General features: G+C 43.3%; 1 protein-coding gene and 1 pseudogene across 2 annotated transcripts in view; both read left to right on the plus strand.

Moving 5' to 3' along the window:
• The window catches only part of LOC144806381 (uncharacterized), a 41,837-nt gene extending 37,347 nt beyond the window's left edge, over positions 1 to 4,490 (plus strand). For both annotated transcript variants that reach the window (XM_078672745.1, XM_078672744.1), the window contains exon 4: positions 999 to 4,490. In XM_078672745.1, the coding sequence (XP_078528871.1) occupies positions 2,280 to 4,490 (2,211 nt within the window). In that variant the 5' untranslated portion in view covers positions 999 to 2,279. The remainder of the gene's footprint in view (positions 1 to 998) is intronic.
• An 8,268-nt stretch (positions 4,491 to 12,758) lies between these two features.
• LOC144806382 (guanine nucleotide-binding protein subunit alpha-12 pseudogene) lies at positions 12,759 to 16,011 on the plus strand (annotated as a pseudogene).
• The last annotated feature ends 1,803 nt before the right edge of the window (positions 16,012 to 17,814 follow it).

A 17,814-nucleotide genomic window follows, 5' to 3' on the forward strand; every position in this document is an offset into this window, starting at 1 on the left:
CACAGTACTGGGGTGGCAGAAAAATTACACGTATTTTTTTTTACTTTGTGGTAGATTTACCCCAGTAACGTGCTGTCACAAGTTTGATGCTATGAACTGGGTAGTTGCCACGAGGAACAGATTCTTCTGCCTGTCAAACCACATGCCATTCACTATTTCATAGTGTGTTTCTGCTTTTATTAACAAAGTGTTTTAAGCAGGTGGTATATATATGCATGTGGTTGGTTGGGGGGAGAATGGTGAAGCAAGGGAGGGAAGAGGAAAGCATTTTCTAACAGAGGGAAGAATTGTGTGTTTCCCCCAGTTAGTAAAAAAAACAGCATACGTCTTGGCTGCTTCTGCTGCACCCAGAGTCTTGTGCGTCTTTTCAGTCTAATTTTCCTGTCTGGAAAACAATGGTGTCCTGTTTTTCTGCACCCAGTAAATCCAGGAGCAGAAAAACCTAACAACTGATAATCAGGTGGAATAAAGTGAACACATGAAAGTACGCCTTAATTTCCTTTCCCTTGATTCATACTCTGGACCATAGTTGAGGGAATGGTCTAGGCATAGTCCTCGCAGCACACAACAGATTGGCCTCTGCCGCACGCAAAAACTCAAAAGTCAGGATACCAGATACAAGTAGGTGGTAACTCAGGACAGGGGAAAATGACTGTTGTCCGTGGAGGGAAATTCCCGTACCAGAAATCTACATTAAAAATTAATTAATAGTATTCTTTTTTAAATATCTGTTTGGTACCCGTCCATATGACTTTAATTTCTGCCTTTGGGATTCTATGTTACAAGTCCATAGGGTGCATGTATCCTTTGTGAGCTTAATAAAATGTTGAAAATTCTACAATTCCTCACTCCTACATCCAGGTACTCTCATGCTACCATTCTACACACTGCTCTGTCTGAAAAACAGCTCAACATTTTCAAAATTCTGCATTGATTTGGCTTGTAAATATTATTTTTGGAAATGTACATGTATTAACTATTTAATTTTAATACTATAGGTGATTGAAATTACGGACGAAGAAAGCAGGATTTAGCACCGGGCAACTGAATGTCAATGCCATAAGAAGGGTTATTTTGAAAAACTGAAGGACATCCATCATTCTACGTTTAAACAATTTCCAAAATCTAAGTGTGGTGAGGAAGTGGGAGCTGAGGAAAGTACTATACCTGTAAGCCAAGTCTCTCATTTTGCATTTCATTAACCCAGAGCAAAGTCATATCTGTGCACAGAATAACGTTCATCTAAAGCGTCGTGTAATTCCAGAGAGGAAGCACACACTGCATAAAAGAAAGTTATAAGAAAAGGTTTCTTCTGCGTACCATCAAAGAAAAGACACTGAAAGAAGACTCTGAAGCTGAAAATCACCTTTGTTCGACAACCGTTTTTAACCAGTTACGCAAGTTTGAGACTATTTGACTCTAGATAGAACACCACGACCCACTCTGCTCACTCTTGCAAAAACCTTAAAAATACACCACTTCATTGTGTCTATGACCATCTCAGATTGTTTCCTTTTTATTGTGTACTGTTCTATAATCCTATGTAAATTGCCTCAACATTATCTGTTGTGCAGGAGTGATATGTTAAACTGTTAAATATAAAAATGGTTTAAATGAGCACCATTGCGCTATAGCTGATGTAAATAAATCCTCGTCTTCAGAACTACAAATCTTAACCTTACACCAAACAAAGAAAGGGTAAAAGGAAATGATGTTCTGTGACTGGTGATCCACAAAAGTACTGTGCACGTTCTAACTCCCTCAGTTACTGCCATTACAACAGTGCAAAAAGGTGCTTATCAGTTTAATCATTAAATATCAGACTAACACATTATCACTTCATTGCTAAGAACCTATACAAATAGATTCGAGAAAAACTTCAGTCACAAAATAAGTTGCTGCCGGCGAGACTATAACCTAAAGACTATTATCTGCTAGAAACATTTCAACAGGTGTTATAGGACTGCTTCCCCACATTTCTTGCTCAATTCAAGTGTTGAGAAGATTACACACAATTTCTTTTAGAGATAAATGCTGAACATTATCTAAACAAGCCTGACTGTAAAATCGGGTTAACTTTTACCGTGGCATATAAGCAAGAGAAAACTAAACATAGAGATATTAACTCTAGGAATACACCTTATAAAAACACGGGCTGTGAGAACAAATTCAGTGTTCAAGCCCGCCTCAATCAAGGCAAAATAACCGAAGTTGGGGAATAAAGATACCTGTGCCAAAAAAGATACAGGCATAAATCTCATCTCACAGAATTTGACAGAATGCACCCTGGGAAAAAACTCTCTCAGTGCTTTGTATGCCAAAAAAGTTTCCGGCGTAAATCTTATCTCACTGAGCATATGAGAATCCACACTGGGGGAAAACCTTATCAGTGCTCTGAATGCCAGAAAAGGTTTAGTGTCAAAGCGAGTCTATATCGACATGCATTAACCCACTCTGTGGAAAAACCTTACCAGTGCTCTGAATGCCCAAAAAGTTTCAGCCGTAAATCTTATTTCACTGAACATATGAGAGTCCACTCTGGGGAAAAACCTTATCAGTGCTCTGAATGCCAGGAAAGTTTTTGTAACAAACAAAGTCTTTCTCGACATGTAATAACCCACGCTGTGGAAAAACCTTATCAGTGCTCTGAATGCCAGAAATATTTCAGTGATCAAAGCACTCTCGCACGGCATACAAGAACCCACACTGGGGAAAAACCTTATCAGTGTACGGATTGCCAGAAATGTTTCATTGACAAAAACAGTCTCACTCGGCATAGAAGAACCCACACTGGGGATAAACCTTTTCAGTGCTCTGAATGCCAGAAATGTTTCAGTTACAAAATCAGACTCACTGAACATACAAGAATTCACTCTGGGGAAAACCCTTATCAGTGCTCTGAATGCCCAAAACATTTCAAAGTTAAATCACTTCTAACTGCACATTTGAGATTCCACACTGGAGAAAAACCTTATCAGTGCTCTGAATGCCAGGAAAGGTTTTATAACACACAAAGTCTTTCTCGACATGCAATAACCCATTCTGTGGAACAACCTTATCAGTGCTCTGAATGCCAGATATGTTACAGTGTAAAAAGTAGTCTCACACGGCATACAAAGATCCATGCTGGGGAAAACCGTTATCAGTGCACTGAATGCCACAAATGTTTCAGTGAAAAAAGCTGTCTCAATCGGCATACAAGAACCCACACTGGGGAAAAACCTTATCAGTGCCCTGAATGTCAGAAATGTTTCAGTGAAAAAAGCCATCTCATGCTGCATATGAAAACTCACACTGGGGAAAAACCTTATCAGTGTACGGATTGCCAGAAATGTTTCATTGACAAAAACAGTCTCACTCGGCATAGAAGAACCCACACTGGGGATAAACCTTTTCAGTGCTCTGAATGCCAAAAATGTTTCAGTTATAAAATCAGACTCACTGAACATACAAGAATTCACTCTGGGGAAAACCCTTATCAGTGCTCTGAATGCCCAAAACATTTCAAACTTAAATCACTTCTAACTGCACATTTGAGATTCCACACTGGAGAAAAACCTTATCAGTGCTCTAAATGCCAGGAAAGGTTTTATAACACACAAAGTCTTTCTCGACATACAATAACCCATTCTGTGGAACAACCTTATCAGTGCTCTGAATGCCAGATATGTTTCAGTGTAAAAAGTAGTCTCACACGGCATACAAAGATCCACGCTGGGGAAAAACGTTATCAGTGCACTGAATGCCACAAATGTTTCAGTGAAAAAAGCTGTCTCAATCGGCATATAAGAACCCACACTGGGGAAAAACCTTATCAGTGCTCTGAATGCCAGAAAAATTTCAGAGACAAAAGAAGTCTTTCTCAACATACAATAACCCACACTGGGGAAAAACCTTATCCATGCTCTGAATGTCAGAAATGTTTCAGAAACAAACTCAGTCTCACTCAACATATAAGAACCCACACTGGGGAAAAACCTTATCAGTGCTCTGAATGCCCAAAACATTTCAGACTTAAATCACTTCTAACTGCACATTTGAGATTCCACACTGGGGAAAAACCTTATCAGTGCTCTGAATGCCAGAAATGTTTCAGTGACAAAAGAAGACTCACTAAACATACAAGGACCCACACTGGGGTAAAACGTTATCAGTGCATTGAATGCGACAAATGTTTCAGTGAAAAAAGCTGTCTCACTCAGCATATAAGAACCCACACTGGGGAAAAACCTTATCAGTGCTCTGAATGCCAGAAATGTTTCAGTGAAAAAAGCTGTCTCACTCAGCATATAAGAACCCACACTGGGGAAAAACCTTATCAGTGCTCTGAATGCCAGAAATGTTTCAGTGAAAAAAGCATTCTCACTCAGCACATAAGAATCCACACTGGGGAAAAGCCTTATCAGTGCTCCAAATGCCAAAAGTGTTTCAGCCGTAAATCTAATCTCACCGAACATGTGAGAATCCACACTGGGGAAAAAAATTATTAGTGCTTTAAATGTCAGAAAAGATTCAGAGGTAGAGATGGTTACAAGTGCAGCACTGGGGTCTCTCCTGAAAACAGGTGAGTAAATTGGAATTCGTTGTTCGGCTGATTTTAGGTGAATATTTTAAAGTTCCTAAACTCCACACTTAGAAGAATTTCCAAGTGAAACCAGTCAATGTTAGCCTAAGGAAGAAAAGTGAGTTATCGGCTTTTAGGTAAGTACTCAACTGGCAGAGTTAAGGTTCTGGGGATAGATTCAGGGGTCTCCCCGGGTCAGGTAGGTACAGTTGGTACACCCTCAGCGGCACAGGGTAGCCAGGTGCAGAGGTAGGTAGGCCCAATGTTATCCAATGAGAGGCAGGGGGCCTTCGGTTGATGGCTGCTGGCTAGCAGGCCATGCGGCTGTGAGAGCTATGCTCCTGGTCACTTGCTTAGGTCAAATGGGGAAGTAGGATAGGACAAAGGTTGCACTGCCAGGGACACTCAGGCGGCTGGGTGCAGGGTGCTTTTGAGCCGTCGAACGCTCAATGTTATTCAATGGAGATCTTCAAAAAGGGAACAATGGCTGCAGGCTCGGGGACGGAGGATCTTCTGGAGTGACCAGAACTTCGGGGGGTAAGTTGGGATTTTGGAGGGCTCATGGTGCAGGGGTGTCTTTGGATGTTGGGAAATCTTACCCTCTGGTGGTCGCAGTTGGAGAGGCCCCTGGTTCTGAGTCAGCAGGCGTTGTCCGGGCCATCGAAGAGGGTCCTTGGGCACTGATTCCAGGTCAGAATCGCCGGGGGGACGTCCTCAGGGTCTTTGCCCACTCAGGCACGGGCCGGGCTCGGCGGGTGCAGAGGGGGCTGGATTAGCGGTTCCTGGCTGGCACCAGGGGTATTGCTGTTTGAGCAGAGCCACTGCTCCTGGGAGTCCCAGTCTCTAAGAGGGTCAAGGCAGGCAGGTCCTCCGGGGTACTTGGGGTTGCTGTCCACAGGAGATGCCGGGATTTAGCAGGAGCAGGTTCAAGGATCAACAGGCCTGTAGGACTGGGGCCAAGTCAGTTGGTACTGTCCTCTTGTTAGCACCTGCACGACAGGTCTTCTTCTTCTTGGTCTTCTTTCTTGTTTCGAAATCGGGATCTGAGGAAGGAAGGTTCAGGGCGCCCCTAAATTCTACATGTAGGGTCATTACAGGTAGAGGAAGGGCGGGGACCAATAGGTCCCTGTCCTTGGGTGAGTACACCCCCTGTGGGAGGGGGGCAGGAGCCTATCTCTAACTGGGCAGGGCTCCCCATCCTCAAGATGGCCGGAGCCCGGAGTTGTGCTTCACCTCGCCTCTCCCACCTGAGGGGTGGAGTTGGCACAGGCTGACACACCCCTTTCCTCTCATAGGTTTTCCCGCCAGTCTTCCTGCCAGAGTGGGGGTCAGAAACGGTGGGGGACAGTTGCTGAGTACAGCGAGGAGGCCTAGCACCTCGCCCAGGATGTGCAGTGTTGCAGGCCCAGGAGAGCGGGGGCTCTCCACCCAGGGGTCCAGCAACATGTCTGCTTTGTGGCAGCCTAGGCAGACAAGACGTGGATTGTATATTAGGTTTCAGGGGGCATCTTTTAAGATGCCCTCTGTAGTGCATTTTACATTAAATCCCACACTGGCATCAGTGTGGGTTTAATGTGCTGAGAAGTTTGATATCAAACTTGTCAGTCTTCCTCCAACCTTCAAAAACATCTCTACAATTGACTATATTGTCCTCTCACCGTTTTTAGGAAATAAACTAACTAGGATGGAAATCCCTTACCGTCACGAGAGTGACCACAACCCCTTAACGGTAACAATTGAATTGTTAGTGCCAGCCGCCGCAGAAATAACAGCTGCGGGGCACACAATGCAAGCTGAATTCCACACTTTAGTCAGGAAAATCAAAGGGGATTCATCAGGTTCTACCAAGGTGAGCACTTGGCTTACAGGAGAGACTCCAAATTTTAGGCATAGCTCTTCAACGGACTTACATCTTCGGTGGGACAGCGCAATTAGAAAATTGCAAATTCTCTTAACGGGAACTGAGGCCCAACAAAAGTCTTACGAGCTATGCCCGAAGCGGATGTATGACCCAGAGCTAACCACCAAAAGAAAAGCCCTCAGGAGGGCTGTGCGTCTGCACAAATTGAATGGCCTACAATATGGCATTACTGCGCAAGTCCATCAGAAAATGAGTATGGGCTGCGAAGAGATTAAAAGAACAAAAAGAGTGGATAAAAATATTCGCACTGTTACAGGGCAAGAACCTATCCCAGTTCTGGAATTATATGAACAAGCTCCGCTCGTCGAATCACAACAGAGGGAACGGAAGTCTGTGAAGAAGTCTGGGCCCAGCATGTAATTCAACTATACGGCAGAGTCACGTCGGACTTCGTGGCGACCGATTTAATAGATAATGTCGATCCAATTCTGACTGAACCCCATGAGCTAACCTCTGCAGCCGAAGTCTCCAAATTTCTGAAGGCAATGAAAAACGACGGGGCCCCCGGGCCTAATGACCTTCCAGCAGGGGTTTTTAAATGTGCGTTGGCAGAGTGGGCCGAACTTCTTGCCTCATTATTTAACAACGTGTTTATGACCGGCCAGCTACCAGACTCTTTGCTCGGCTCGATTTTATGCCCCATTTTTAAGAAAGAAAACCCTATGCTCCCAGCAAACTACCGACTTATTGCCTTACTAGATTTTGAGGCGAAGGCATATGCCCGGTGTCTTCTCAAGCTCTTAGAAGACTGGGTAGCAGAAAACAATATTCTACCTTACTTTCAAACAGGGTTTCGCTCCTCAGCATCCACCATAGACAACATCACAATTTTGGCTTTCCTGAGTCAGCAGGCGGCACAAAAAAATAATCTTCCACTATATTGCTGCTTTATTGACTACAGCGCAGCCTTCGATAAAGTGTCTTGCAACATTCTATGGAGGAAACTGGACAAATCGGGATTCCACAGAACCTGCTAGGAGCCCTTATCTCCCTGCACAAGAACACCTGGGTGCGAATTAAAACTGGCCCCAAGACAGTCTCCAGAAAAATTGCCATCGGAGACGGTTTGAAGCAGGGCTGTGTTCTCGCCCCGCTTTTCTTCAATCTCTATACTGCTGCTCTGGGAACATATGTGAAGAAAAGCAATTTACTCCCGCCAAAGCTGGGTCCTGCAAAACGGGATCTGCATATTTTACAATATGCTGACGATATTGTCATAATGGGCCAGACAAAAACGGGGCTCCAACGAGCATTAAGTAAGCTTCATACATATAATACGGCCAACGTGCTAAAAATCAACTAAGAAAAGACCAAGGTGATGATATTCGGCCGTTGTAAGAACAAGAGAAGTTTAAGGTGGCACATTGGGCCCGCAACGATCAACTCAACAGCAAAATACAATTACTTAGGAGTATGGTTCTGCGAGACCTCAAGATCAACAGCTCATTTAGCTGCCATGAAAAAAAGAGCATGTAATGTAATGTAATGTATTTATACTTGTAAAGCGCACTGTTACCTCGTTACGTGGCGTCCTGGCGCTGTATACCGCTGGGGAACCCGTCCTGGCTTTCCCTGTGAGAGGGCACCCCAAGGTGAAGCCAGGCATCTCCGGCGTTGCTAGGTCCGTTGTGGAGATTAAGCAAGCTATTGCCCAGAGTTGCAGAGTGGGACCCATGGTTAGCGTAGGCACCTAAGTGAGAATTATCGAGTCCGCGGATATTGACCCAAGACCCTGCCGCGTCGGGAATTGAACCCTGGTCCCGGGCCGACCTCTGCTTCAGGGTATGCCGCTTCTAACCAGTGAGACACACTTCTCCACTTCTGCAATAACATACTCCCTGACTCGTTTGAATCAGTCTCTGAGCAGCCCCTCTGCAGAACCTATCTTGAAAGTGATCAAAGCCACACTACTCCCCGCCTTGAACTATGGACATCAGGCCTTTCCCGGTGCATGCTGTGTCTGCCTTGACCATGCCCAAGTTTCCATTTACAAAAAAATACTTAATCTCCCGAAATTCATTCAGAGAACAAGACTACGTCTGGAGCTGGGACTACAAAGGCAGTCCATCTACTGCGAGGCAGATACATTGAAATATTTTATAAGGTCATCAAAAGCAGCAGATACCACCCTAAAATTCTGCCTAAAAGAGATCTTTACCAGCCCTGGAAACCCATGGAACCGTCAAATGACAAAGGCCATTAAATCATTAGAGATTGACAGCTCCCTGCTAATCTCAGACACAAATCCATACTCAGTGTGGAAAAAAGTCATAAATAAGCAGGCAAAACTAATTTCCCATCGGATGGACCTTCAGGCTGCTCTGCCCCAACTGTGGAACTCTCTGCCCCTGTCACTTCGGGGAGCCACTAGTTTATTAGCCTTCAGAAAGGACCTTAAAACGTGGTTATTCTCCCAGTAGGCCCCCTGTTTGTGTTGTTTTTTTCTCTGTATCTGTAATTCTCTCTTTTTAATGTGTTATGTTAGTTTTACTGCAGCCTTCGTTAATTAAAAGCGCCGGGACACTCTTTTTGAGTAGCCGTGCGCTCTACAAAAGCCATTTTAACATAACATAACATAACTAAGGCTTTAAACACACCAACTGTCTTGCTTCCCTTGAATGTCTCATACCAGCCTGGGGTACCGCAGTTCTATCTACTGGAAAACCTGAACGCAGTGGCACGGAAGAACATATTGTCTATGCGCCTTCTATACCTGTGCTCTACGGCGTCCTACAGATGAGCTCCTTCAAAGGAGGGGGGGGGGGCCTGCAGACTGTGCTCATATCACAAAGAATCATGGCCGCACCTACTGTGTTATTGCCCCGCTATGGATGACCCCAGAAGGCATTTATTAAAACCTTTATTTTTAAAATGGGGCACTAGGTCATGCTGGGAGTCGACGGCTCTGTGTTTTACCTCCACAGATATTCAAGCGCTTGCCAGGGTTGGAAAGTTTGTGAGACTCTTGGCAAACTTCTTTTCACCCTCCTCGGCTCCTACGCTTCCTGCCCCCCCCCCAAAAACCGTATTACTGACTTTTTTCGTCCCCTTGTTTAGCACCTCTTGTTCTAATCTTTTCACTTTTTGGACTTCAATAGTAACTTAACACTGGTAGTTTTAAAATTGTTTTTAAATGTATAGATTTTTTTAAAAATGACAGTGTATTTCTTCGGTTTTGTTTCTTGATGTGATAATTGTGCTAATATGGATATTTCACAGCAGTGGTTTTAATTAACTGTGCTAAACAAATAAACTAAATTAAACTAAAACAGTCTTCATTGTAGACATTTTGGTGCTGTGTAGTTCGTAATGACAACCTCCCAGCATCATATACTCTTAATGGCAGCACTGCACTTACAGGTCCCAGGAATGGACCTGGGCACTGTAGGGGGCACAGGACTCCTGCATCTGTGCCCTCACCACTGGCACAGGGCACCCAGCTAGAGGGGTGACTGATGTATGCCAGGGCAGTGGGTGTGTGGGCATGGCACACAGGAATGTGTACCATGTCGACTCTTTGGTTAGTTCTGCACCAGGCCACTCAGTCTGCAAAGGCAGTGTGTGGGTGTCAGGGTGCAGGGCCCCTAAGGGTGGCACAAGAAGTGCTGCAGCCCTTAGGGGTCTTCTCTGGTCACAATGCCTAGGGTACCATTTACCAGGGGCTGACATGTGACCAGAGATGCCAATTGTGTTTCAGCTTCAATACAGTTTTAGGGAAGGAACACAGGCCCGGGACACCTGATTGGCAGGAGTCCAGGGCACACTCAGGCAAAGCACATCAGCAATTCAGCAAAAAGTGGGGGCATACCAATGCAAGAAAGATGGCACTTTCTCAAAATAAGCGACTCCATACTGATGAAAAACCTCATGAGTGTTCTATGCCAGAAAAACTGCTGAGAAAAACGCTATCTCACCATGAGAAACTCCACACTAGAGAAAATCCTTATGCCATAAACGCTTGAATCTGAAAGACAGAGTTATGCTTCATGAGAGATCCCACTCTGGGGAAAAGCCTTACGAATGCTCGAAATGCAAGCAAAGTTTTGGTTACAAATTACTTGTCATGAGCAAACTCACACGGGGGAAAAAAAGCCGTATGAGTGTTCTGAATGTCAGATACAATGTCACTTCACATGAGAGAATTCACACTGGACTAAAGCCTAATACAGGAGGGGAAAGCCAGAAACAAACAGAATAGGTACATTTCATGACAATATTGAAATGGGAACTAACAGGAACAAATATTTACACCACATGACAAAAATATTAGAGACTAAATTTCAGCAATATAGGAACTACTGAGGTTCATGTTCTAATGATCCATTTAGTAAAACTGGTTGCTTGTGGAGTCAGCACACTACTGTGACTGCGATTGCTTTTAAATAAAGGCATTTTTAATGCACCCCATTTTACTTTCAGATTCACAAATGTCCCCTTGGGTTACTACCTCCTGTTACTGTTTTTCAGCCCACGTATGGTTTCAAAGCTCAATACATATCTTAAGGATGTTTTAAATATGTATTAAATATTCAGAAGGGACACTAACATTCCACTTTCGAAATCCGAATTGTTAAATTGGCTTAGTACATTTTAAAAAGGGGTTTAACATTTGAAAACTCTGTGAAATACTGAACCAGTGGATTTTTGAACAATAAAACCCTTGGTACATGAGGCCATGTTTCTCAATTCCCTCCATATTAAGTTTGCTAATAATGTTAGTTTAATGATAACCTGTGCATGTACCTATTTAGTGTTAGTGTTGCTTCAGATCAAATAAAAACCATTACGCATAACTCTTACACAATACTTAAAGACAGAATTTCTGACATCCAGCTTTAATGTTTTGTTAAATATATTTGCAAATGTTGTCATTTAAACAGGAAAGCAGCTAAAGCAGTCTATGGACATAAAATAGGATGTAATCATAATTTTTAGATACATTTTCTGAGTTTCAGGAACAAAGAGTGTATTCTGGGTTTACTCTAAACCACTATAATAAACATATTCAATCCTTTTAGATTTAATCTGTTTGTACTGGTTTCTATTGCAGACAATACTCTAGATTTAGACCAAGGATCTATTCCACCCATGGCTTTTAAAGTCTATTTATCAATGATCTCTATTAGTGTTATCGCAAATAAAACTGTAATAGAACTGATCTGAGAGATGGACCTTCAAGTATTCTAATGTAGTAAACTATGGAGTTAAAATCTGAATAGATTAGATCCACAAACATTGCCTGACCACTGTATTTTACATCAATAGATTACTTATCAGCACATTTTCTCTAAGTACAATTCACTTATCTTCTATTTTTCGTAGAGCTCGTGCTGGGTCTGTTTGAACTCTTTTAAAATATGACATTTACATTTTACAAAAGTGTGTGGATTTTGTATATATTTAAACAGGCGGGAGGCGGGTGGAGGGACGTCTCCAGCGCTCCCTTTGTGGCTCCAAACCAGTTTGGATTTTCCTTCAAGATTCCGCCCTATTCCCGGCAGGAGCAGCAGGGCTGGGCGGGACACCACCGAAGATTTATTGGAAACAAACAAAAACTTTCAGCGACGACTAGTTTTGGAGACAACAGACTTTCCTCTCGTTTGTTCCTCCTGAATGCAGAAGCGGTGCTGGACTTTTGGGCTTTTTCTCTCTCTATCGGCAGCGACTTTCTTAGTCGAGATGGCGGCGGTCGGAGCTGGACAGACAACTTGCACTTTAGTACACTTTCACTGTTTGGTAGGTTACACTGACACTACCGAACACTTTATACCAGGGCACAGTAACTTTAAATTAAATAAGGACGAACAGTTACACCCTTGACATGGGGTCAGCTTAGGTTGAAACTAGATCTGAATTCAGCAAAAAGGTTGTTAGTATCTTGACCTATGTAGTAGTTTATAGAAATGCATGTATTTAGTTAACTTGGAGAAATTCCTGCCCTGTCATGTGATTCCTAGAGTGAACTATTTTTTTTGTTAGAAGCTGTTGCCAACTTTGGCAAAGTTCGCCATACAGAATGGAAGAGAGATCTTAATTTTCATAAGCAACCAATGGATATTAATTGAGGTCTTAAATCTTTGTTGTATTTATTATTCTAGCTCCCGCCCCCCAAGTTAGTTAGGCTTCTTGACACTATGTTGGCTCATTACAATCCCTATATAAAAGCTTAATATTAGGAGTTTTTTCGGTGCACTTACACTGGTGGCTGTCTCTTGGTTTAGTTTCCATGCTGTTGGATTTGCGTCCGAGACTTTGACATTTTTTTGACTGTCTTAACTGTCACCATGGCCTCTGTGGTCCGGACACTGAGCCGCTGCCTGTTGCCCGCTGAGGCTAGCCGGGTACGGGGCGAGAGCAAAGAGAGGAACCGGGATTCTGAGCGCGAGGCCCGCCGCCGCAGCCGGGACATTGACGCCATGCTATCCCGGGAGAGGCGTGCTGTCCGGCGGCTGGTCAAGATCCTTCTCCTTGGAGCTGGAGAGAGTGGGAAGTCTATCTTTCTGAAGCAGATGAGGATCATTCACGGCAAAGAGTTTGACCAGAAGGCCTTGCTGGACTTCAGGGACACCATCTTTGAGAACATCATCAAGGGTGCCAGGGTCCTGGTGGATGCACGGGATAAACTGGGGATCCCCTGGCAGTACACCGAGAACGAGAAGCATGGCATGTTTTTGATGGCTTTTGAGAACAAGGTGGGTGTGCCCGTCGAGCCCTCCACCTTTCAGCTGTACGTGCCTGCGCTCCGTGCCCTTTGGAGGGATTCGGGGATCAAGGAAGCCTTCAACAGGAGAAGTGAATTCCAGCTGGGCGAGTCTGTGAAGTACTTCCTGGATAACTTGGACCGCATTGGGCAGCTGAACTACTTCCCAAGCAAGCAAGACATACTGCTAGCTCGGAAAGCCACAAAGGGAATTGTGGAGCACGATTTCATAATCAAAAAGATCCCATTCAAAATGGTGGATGTAGGCGGCCAGCGATCCCAGCGGCAGAAGTGGTTCCAGTGCTTTGATGGCATTACTTCCATCCTCTTCATGGTCTCGTCAAGTGAATACAATCAAGTTCTCATGGAGGACCGGCGAACCAACCGTCTGCTGGAGTCCACGAACATCTTTGAGACAATTGTCAACAACAAGCTCTTTTCCAACGTTTCCATTATCCTCTTCCTCAACAAAATGGATCTTCTTGTGGACAAAGTAAAAACTGTCAGCATTAAGAAGTACTTCTCTGATTTCAAGGGGGATCCACAGCGCATGGAGGATGTCCAGCTCTACCTGGTGCAATGTTTTGACAGAAAGCGGCAGAATCGTAGCAAACCTCTTTTCCACCACTTCACTACAGCCATAGACACTGAAAACATTCGCTTTGTGTTTCACGCCGTGAAAGACACCATTCTCCAAGAGAATCTAAAGGACATTATGTTGCAGTGAAAGGGGCGAAACCTCCTCTCTTGTGTTGCCTTTAATTTATTTCAGGGCTATAGGTCAGAGTGATTGTCTTTAACACCCTTGGAGTGGGTGAAATAATCTTTCTCCCTAGTTCCAGCATCCATACTATTAGTACAAAGCTCAGGAATGCTGTAACCTAGCCAGTTCAAACAGATGAGCTATGTGCAGAACCGCTTTGGATACTTTTAAGGTTAGCTACTGAATCGTCTGAACTTGTGAAACTACTGAAAACATTTGTCCCTGTTCGACAATTCCCAAATTCAATGAGAAATTTGACGTTCGGGACTGAAACGTTCAAATGGAGTATAAGAATGGATATGTTTCGAAGCTGTTGACACCAGCTCGTAGAACAAGCCATGTTGTTCTCATTTAAACCATCTGGTGTTTGTTGTAACATTTCGGTTCCAAACAGGAATATGATTACATTGAGGGTACATGGCAACATGAATTGATGGTGATGATTTGGAAATAAGGGCAGCCTATTTGCCCACTTTGATTTTGTTTTGCCATGGGCCTTACACTACCACTTAAGGTTGTATGTCGGTGTGAATCTTACACTCAAGAGGGGTGCCCGGGGGGGCTCTTGTCCGAGCCAGTTGATTGATCTAAGCAGTCCTTCGAGCTTGTAAATTTTGCAGGGAATGCTTAACTGATGTAGAACCACATTTAGTTTGCTCTACAGGTACATTTATTTTCACCATTTGAAGAATTGGACAAATAAAAAAATAAAAAAACGTTGCCAATATGATGTGAAAGGTATTTACTGGAACTTGTCAGGACACATTCAGATTTTGGGCCCTTGGCTAACTAGAATGGTGAAGGAGACGGTGTGGTAGCAAGGATCTACGTATGTTGATATTTAAGATGTAGAAATTTTCTTTCTTGATGAAAAGGCTTTGGATTTTTCTGTATTTGTTTACTTGTATTTGGAATACTGGGAAACGCTTCGTTGTATGGAAGATCTGCTTGAAGAATTTGTATCTCTTTAACTCAGTGTGATCGCAAATTCTTTTGGGCAATGAGAATTTCTTACGTAAATCGGCTTAATCTCTGCCAATCCTGTTCCACAGGGATCTTTAGCCTGTATTAAGGCAGATGCATAAAACAGAACATCAAACTTAGCACATGACCTAGATCAGGTTCTGCTTCTCCGATGTGAAATTGCAAGAGTCTGTGAAGAACAGTGATGCGAGCTGACTGGCTTCTAGCTCAATACGTTTATGTAGTCTTGAACTGCCGAGTGCTTTACACTGTGTGAAATTGTCTTCTAAACTGATTGACTACATGGCTATCTAAATTAACCAAGCTTTTCATTAAAGTGCTTCAGCATCTTTCTGGTGGGACCGACTCTGGAGAACAAGTCTACCATGTGGTACAATCAGGTCAAAACCCTAGAGATCACGGCACAAATTCCTCCAATGCTGTTTTTGACATTGATTAGAAGTCAATATAATTTTTATGTGCACTTACTTTGTATAGCTTGTTTCAGAATAAATTACATGTAAATGGAATACGTTTTTAACTGTTCCAGCAAAAGGAGGCCATGTGAGCCTGTTGATTAAAGTCTCTGTATATATTTAAAATTGTTGATCTCCAAAAAAGGCCTAAGTCAATAAATTGAATTGAAATTCAAGTTTATCATTTGAATCCTGTTGTTGGAAAAGATGTGATTTTGAACCCCATGAGGCGGTTCCTTTCCAGAAAGCATTCAGGTTGTAATCATGAGTCAAATAATGCTGAGGAGGTTAAAATATTCAAATTGAATTCTAATTACACATGAAATGTTCATTGTTCAACATTTTTCTCTTAGTATTTTAATGTGAGGACTTTATTGCTTAAGGAAAATAATTAGTATTTGTTTTTCTATATGTAGGAAGCATTACATTAATGAAACCACTGTATCCCACCTTCTTTCTTTTCTTTCCTGTTCTTTATGCACGTTTCTATCGTTGAACTTTAAAGATTGCCCGAAATTAAGAATTGTGCTCTACATAACTTTGTTGTGTTACAGTATGTTGATTTTTATGTACAACTTTTGTCTCTTATGTGTATGGCAACTGATGTTTTGTTTTGCTTTAATAATCAGCTTATGTTTATTAGGTTTTATTATTCAATAAAATGTTTCAAACACAACAAATGGTAGTTGATATGTATTTACAACTGCAGCATTTTTATTGTATGGGTACTTTCAAAGATGGTCTGTGGGATGACGGAGCACCACATTGGCATCAGCAGGGAGAGGTTTGGGCAGGTGATTGGCGGTACATGTAAGGTTGATATTAAGGGGAACAAGCAATGTACATTGTGTGGACTGTGACTCCTGGAGTTATTGTGAGGGATACCATGCTACCCTGTAAATGAATCCCCTAGTGATTATTATCAACAAACTTTATTCAGTTTTATAAAAGAAAACCATAAAAGTCATACATAAAATGATAAAACATCTTCCAAGTTACAGATTGACAAATATAATATGTCCAAGTTAATCAAAACACAAGATACAAATTCATGAATTACAGTACCGAAGTTAATCGGAGCTTGACCTTCGTCTAACAGCGACCCGTAAAAAGTTAAGCGTAAGAAAAACAGTGTCATTAGAGAGGAGTTGTAAAAAGATAAGAGCTGGTCTTCCCCGCCTAAAACCTGCTTTTTTGAGAATGGGAATATTAAATAACTTTCTAGGGACAGCATAAAAACTACAGAAAATAAAGTGCATCATGTCCTGAGGAGACTCACCGCTGCAGCCGCAGGGCATGAGGCACAGGCCTCTGTGGGAGCCGCAAGGGTGTGCCAAGAGGTAATGGAAGAGGTTGAACTGAAACCGGGTCAATAGAAAATGATCATGGATGCTTTTAAGCCCTAGAAGATAAGGTTTGGTGGTTGGTGCAGTTTTTAACACAATGTATTTTCACACACTAGGCTTACACAGCTCATTTCCCTCTTTTTCACAGCGGTTTATTCTTAAAAAACACTCTTTGACCAGAGAAAGGTCCCTCTTAGAAATACGCTTAGGGTTTATGAATAGTTCCTACCTACCCTGGAGAGTCCAACTCTTATATACTGGAGCCATCAGATGCTTAAAACATGGTCAAGTGAAAGGCATTCCCATAGGACGTCTTTGCTAAGTGTATTTTCTTGCTTAGCCCAAATATTAAGCCACAATTCCAGGGGACGGAAATCCAGTAAATCTGAGAGGAAAGGCATCCTCAACTCTGCACGACATAAAACAGGGTGCTTTGTGGGACAGAAAGGGCCGTCGCAGGAAAGAGTTTTCAGCACTTTCCACTGCCCCTACCCCAATGTGGCCCAATATCTTACTCCCATAACTAACCTTTAGGATATCCTCTTGTTGACGGGGAGCCAGTGCAGGTTTCTCAAGTGGGGGGTGATGTGGCCGTGTTGTGGTACGTCAAGGATCCGTTGTGCCGAGGTGTTTTGGATATGTTGTAGTCGTTTGATGAGCTTGGTCAGGGCTCCCGCGTAGAGGGCGTTTCCGTAGTCGAGTCTGCTGCTGACGAGGGCCTGGGTGACTGTCTTTCTTGTATCTGTCAGGATCTGTAGATCTTGCGAAGCATGCGGAGGGTGTCGAAGCAGGAGGAGGAGATGGCGTTGACTTGCTTAGTCATTGAGAACATTGAGTTGAGGATGATTCCCAGGTTGCGTGTGTGGTCGGTGGGTGTCGGGCTGCCCCCAGTGCCATCGGCCACCAGGAGTCGTCACAGGCTGAAGGGTTGAAGCCGAGGATGAGGACCTCCGTCTTGTCAGCGTTCAGCTTCAGACGGCTGATCTTCATCCAGTCGGCGACGGCCTTCACACCTTCGTGGAGGTTGGCTTTGGCGGTGATGAGGTCCTTGGTGAGGGAGAGGATCAGTTGAGTGTCGTCG

This window comes from Lissotriton helveticus, assembly GCF_964261635.1.
Source record: "Lissotriton helveticus chromosome 1_1 unlocalized genomic scaffold, aLisHel1.1 SUPER_1_unloc_67, whole genome shotgun sequence".
Taxonomy (NCBI): Eukaryota; Metazoa; Chordata; class Amphibia; order Caudata; family Salamandridae; genus Lissotriton; species Lissotriton helveticus.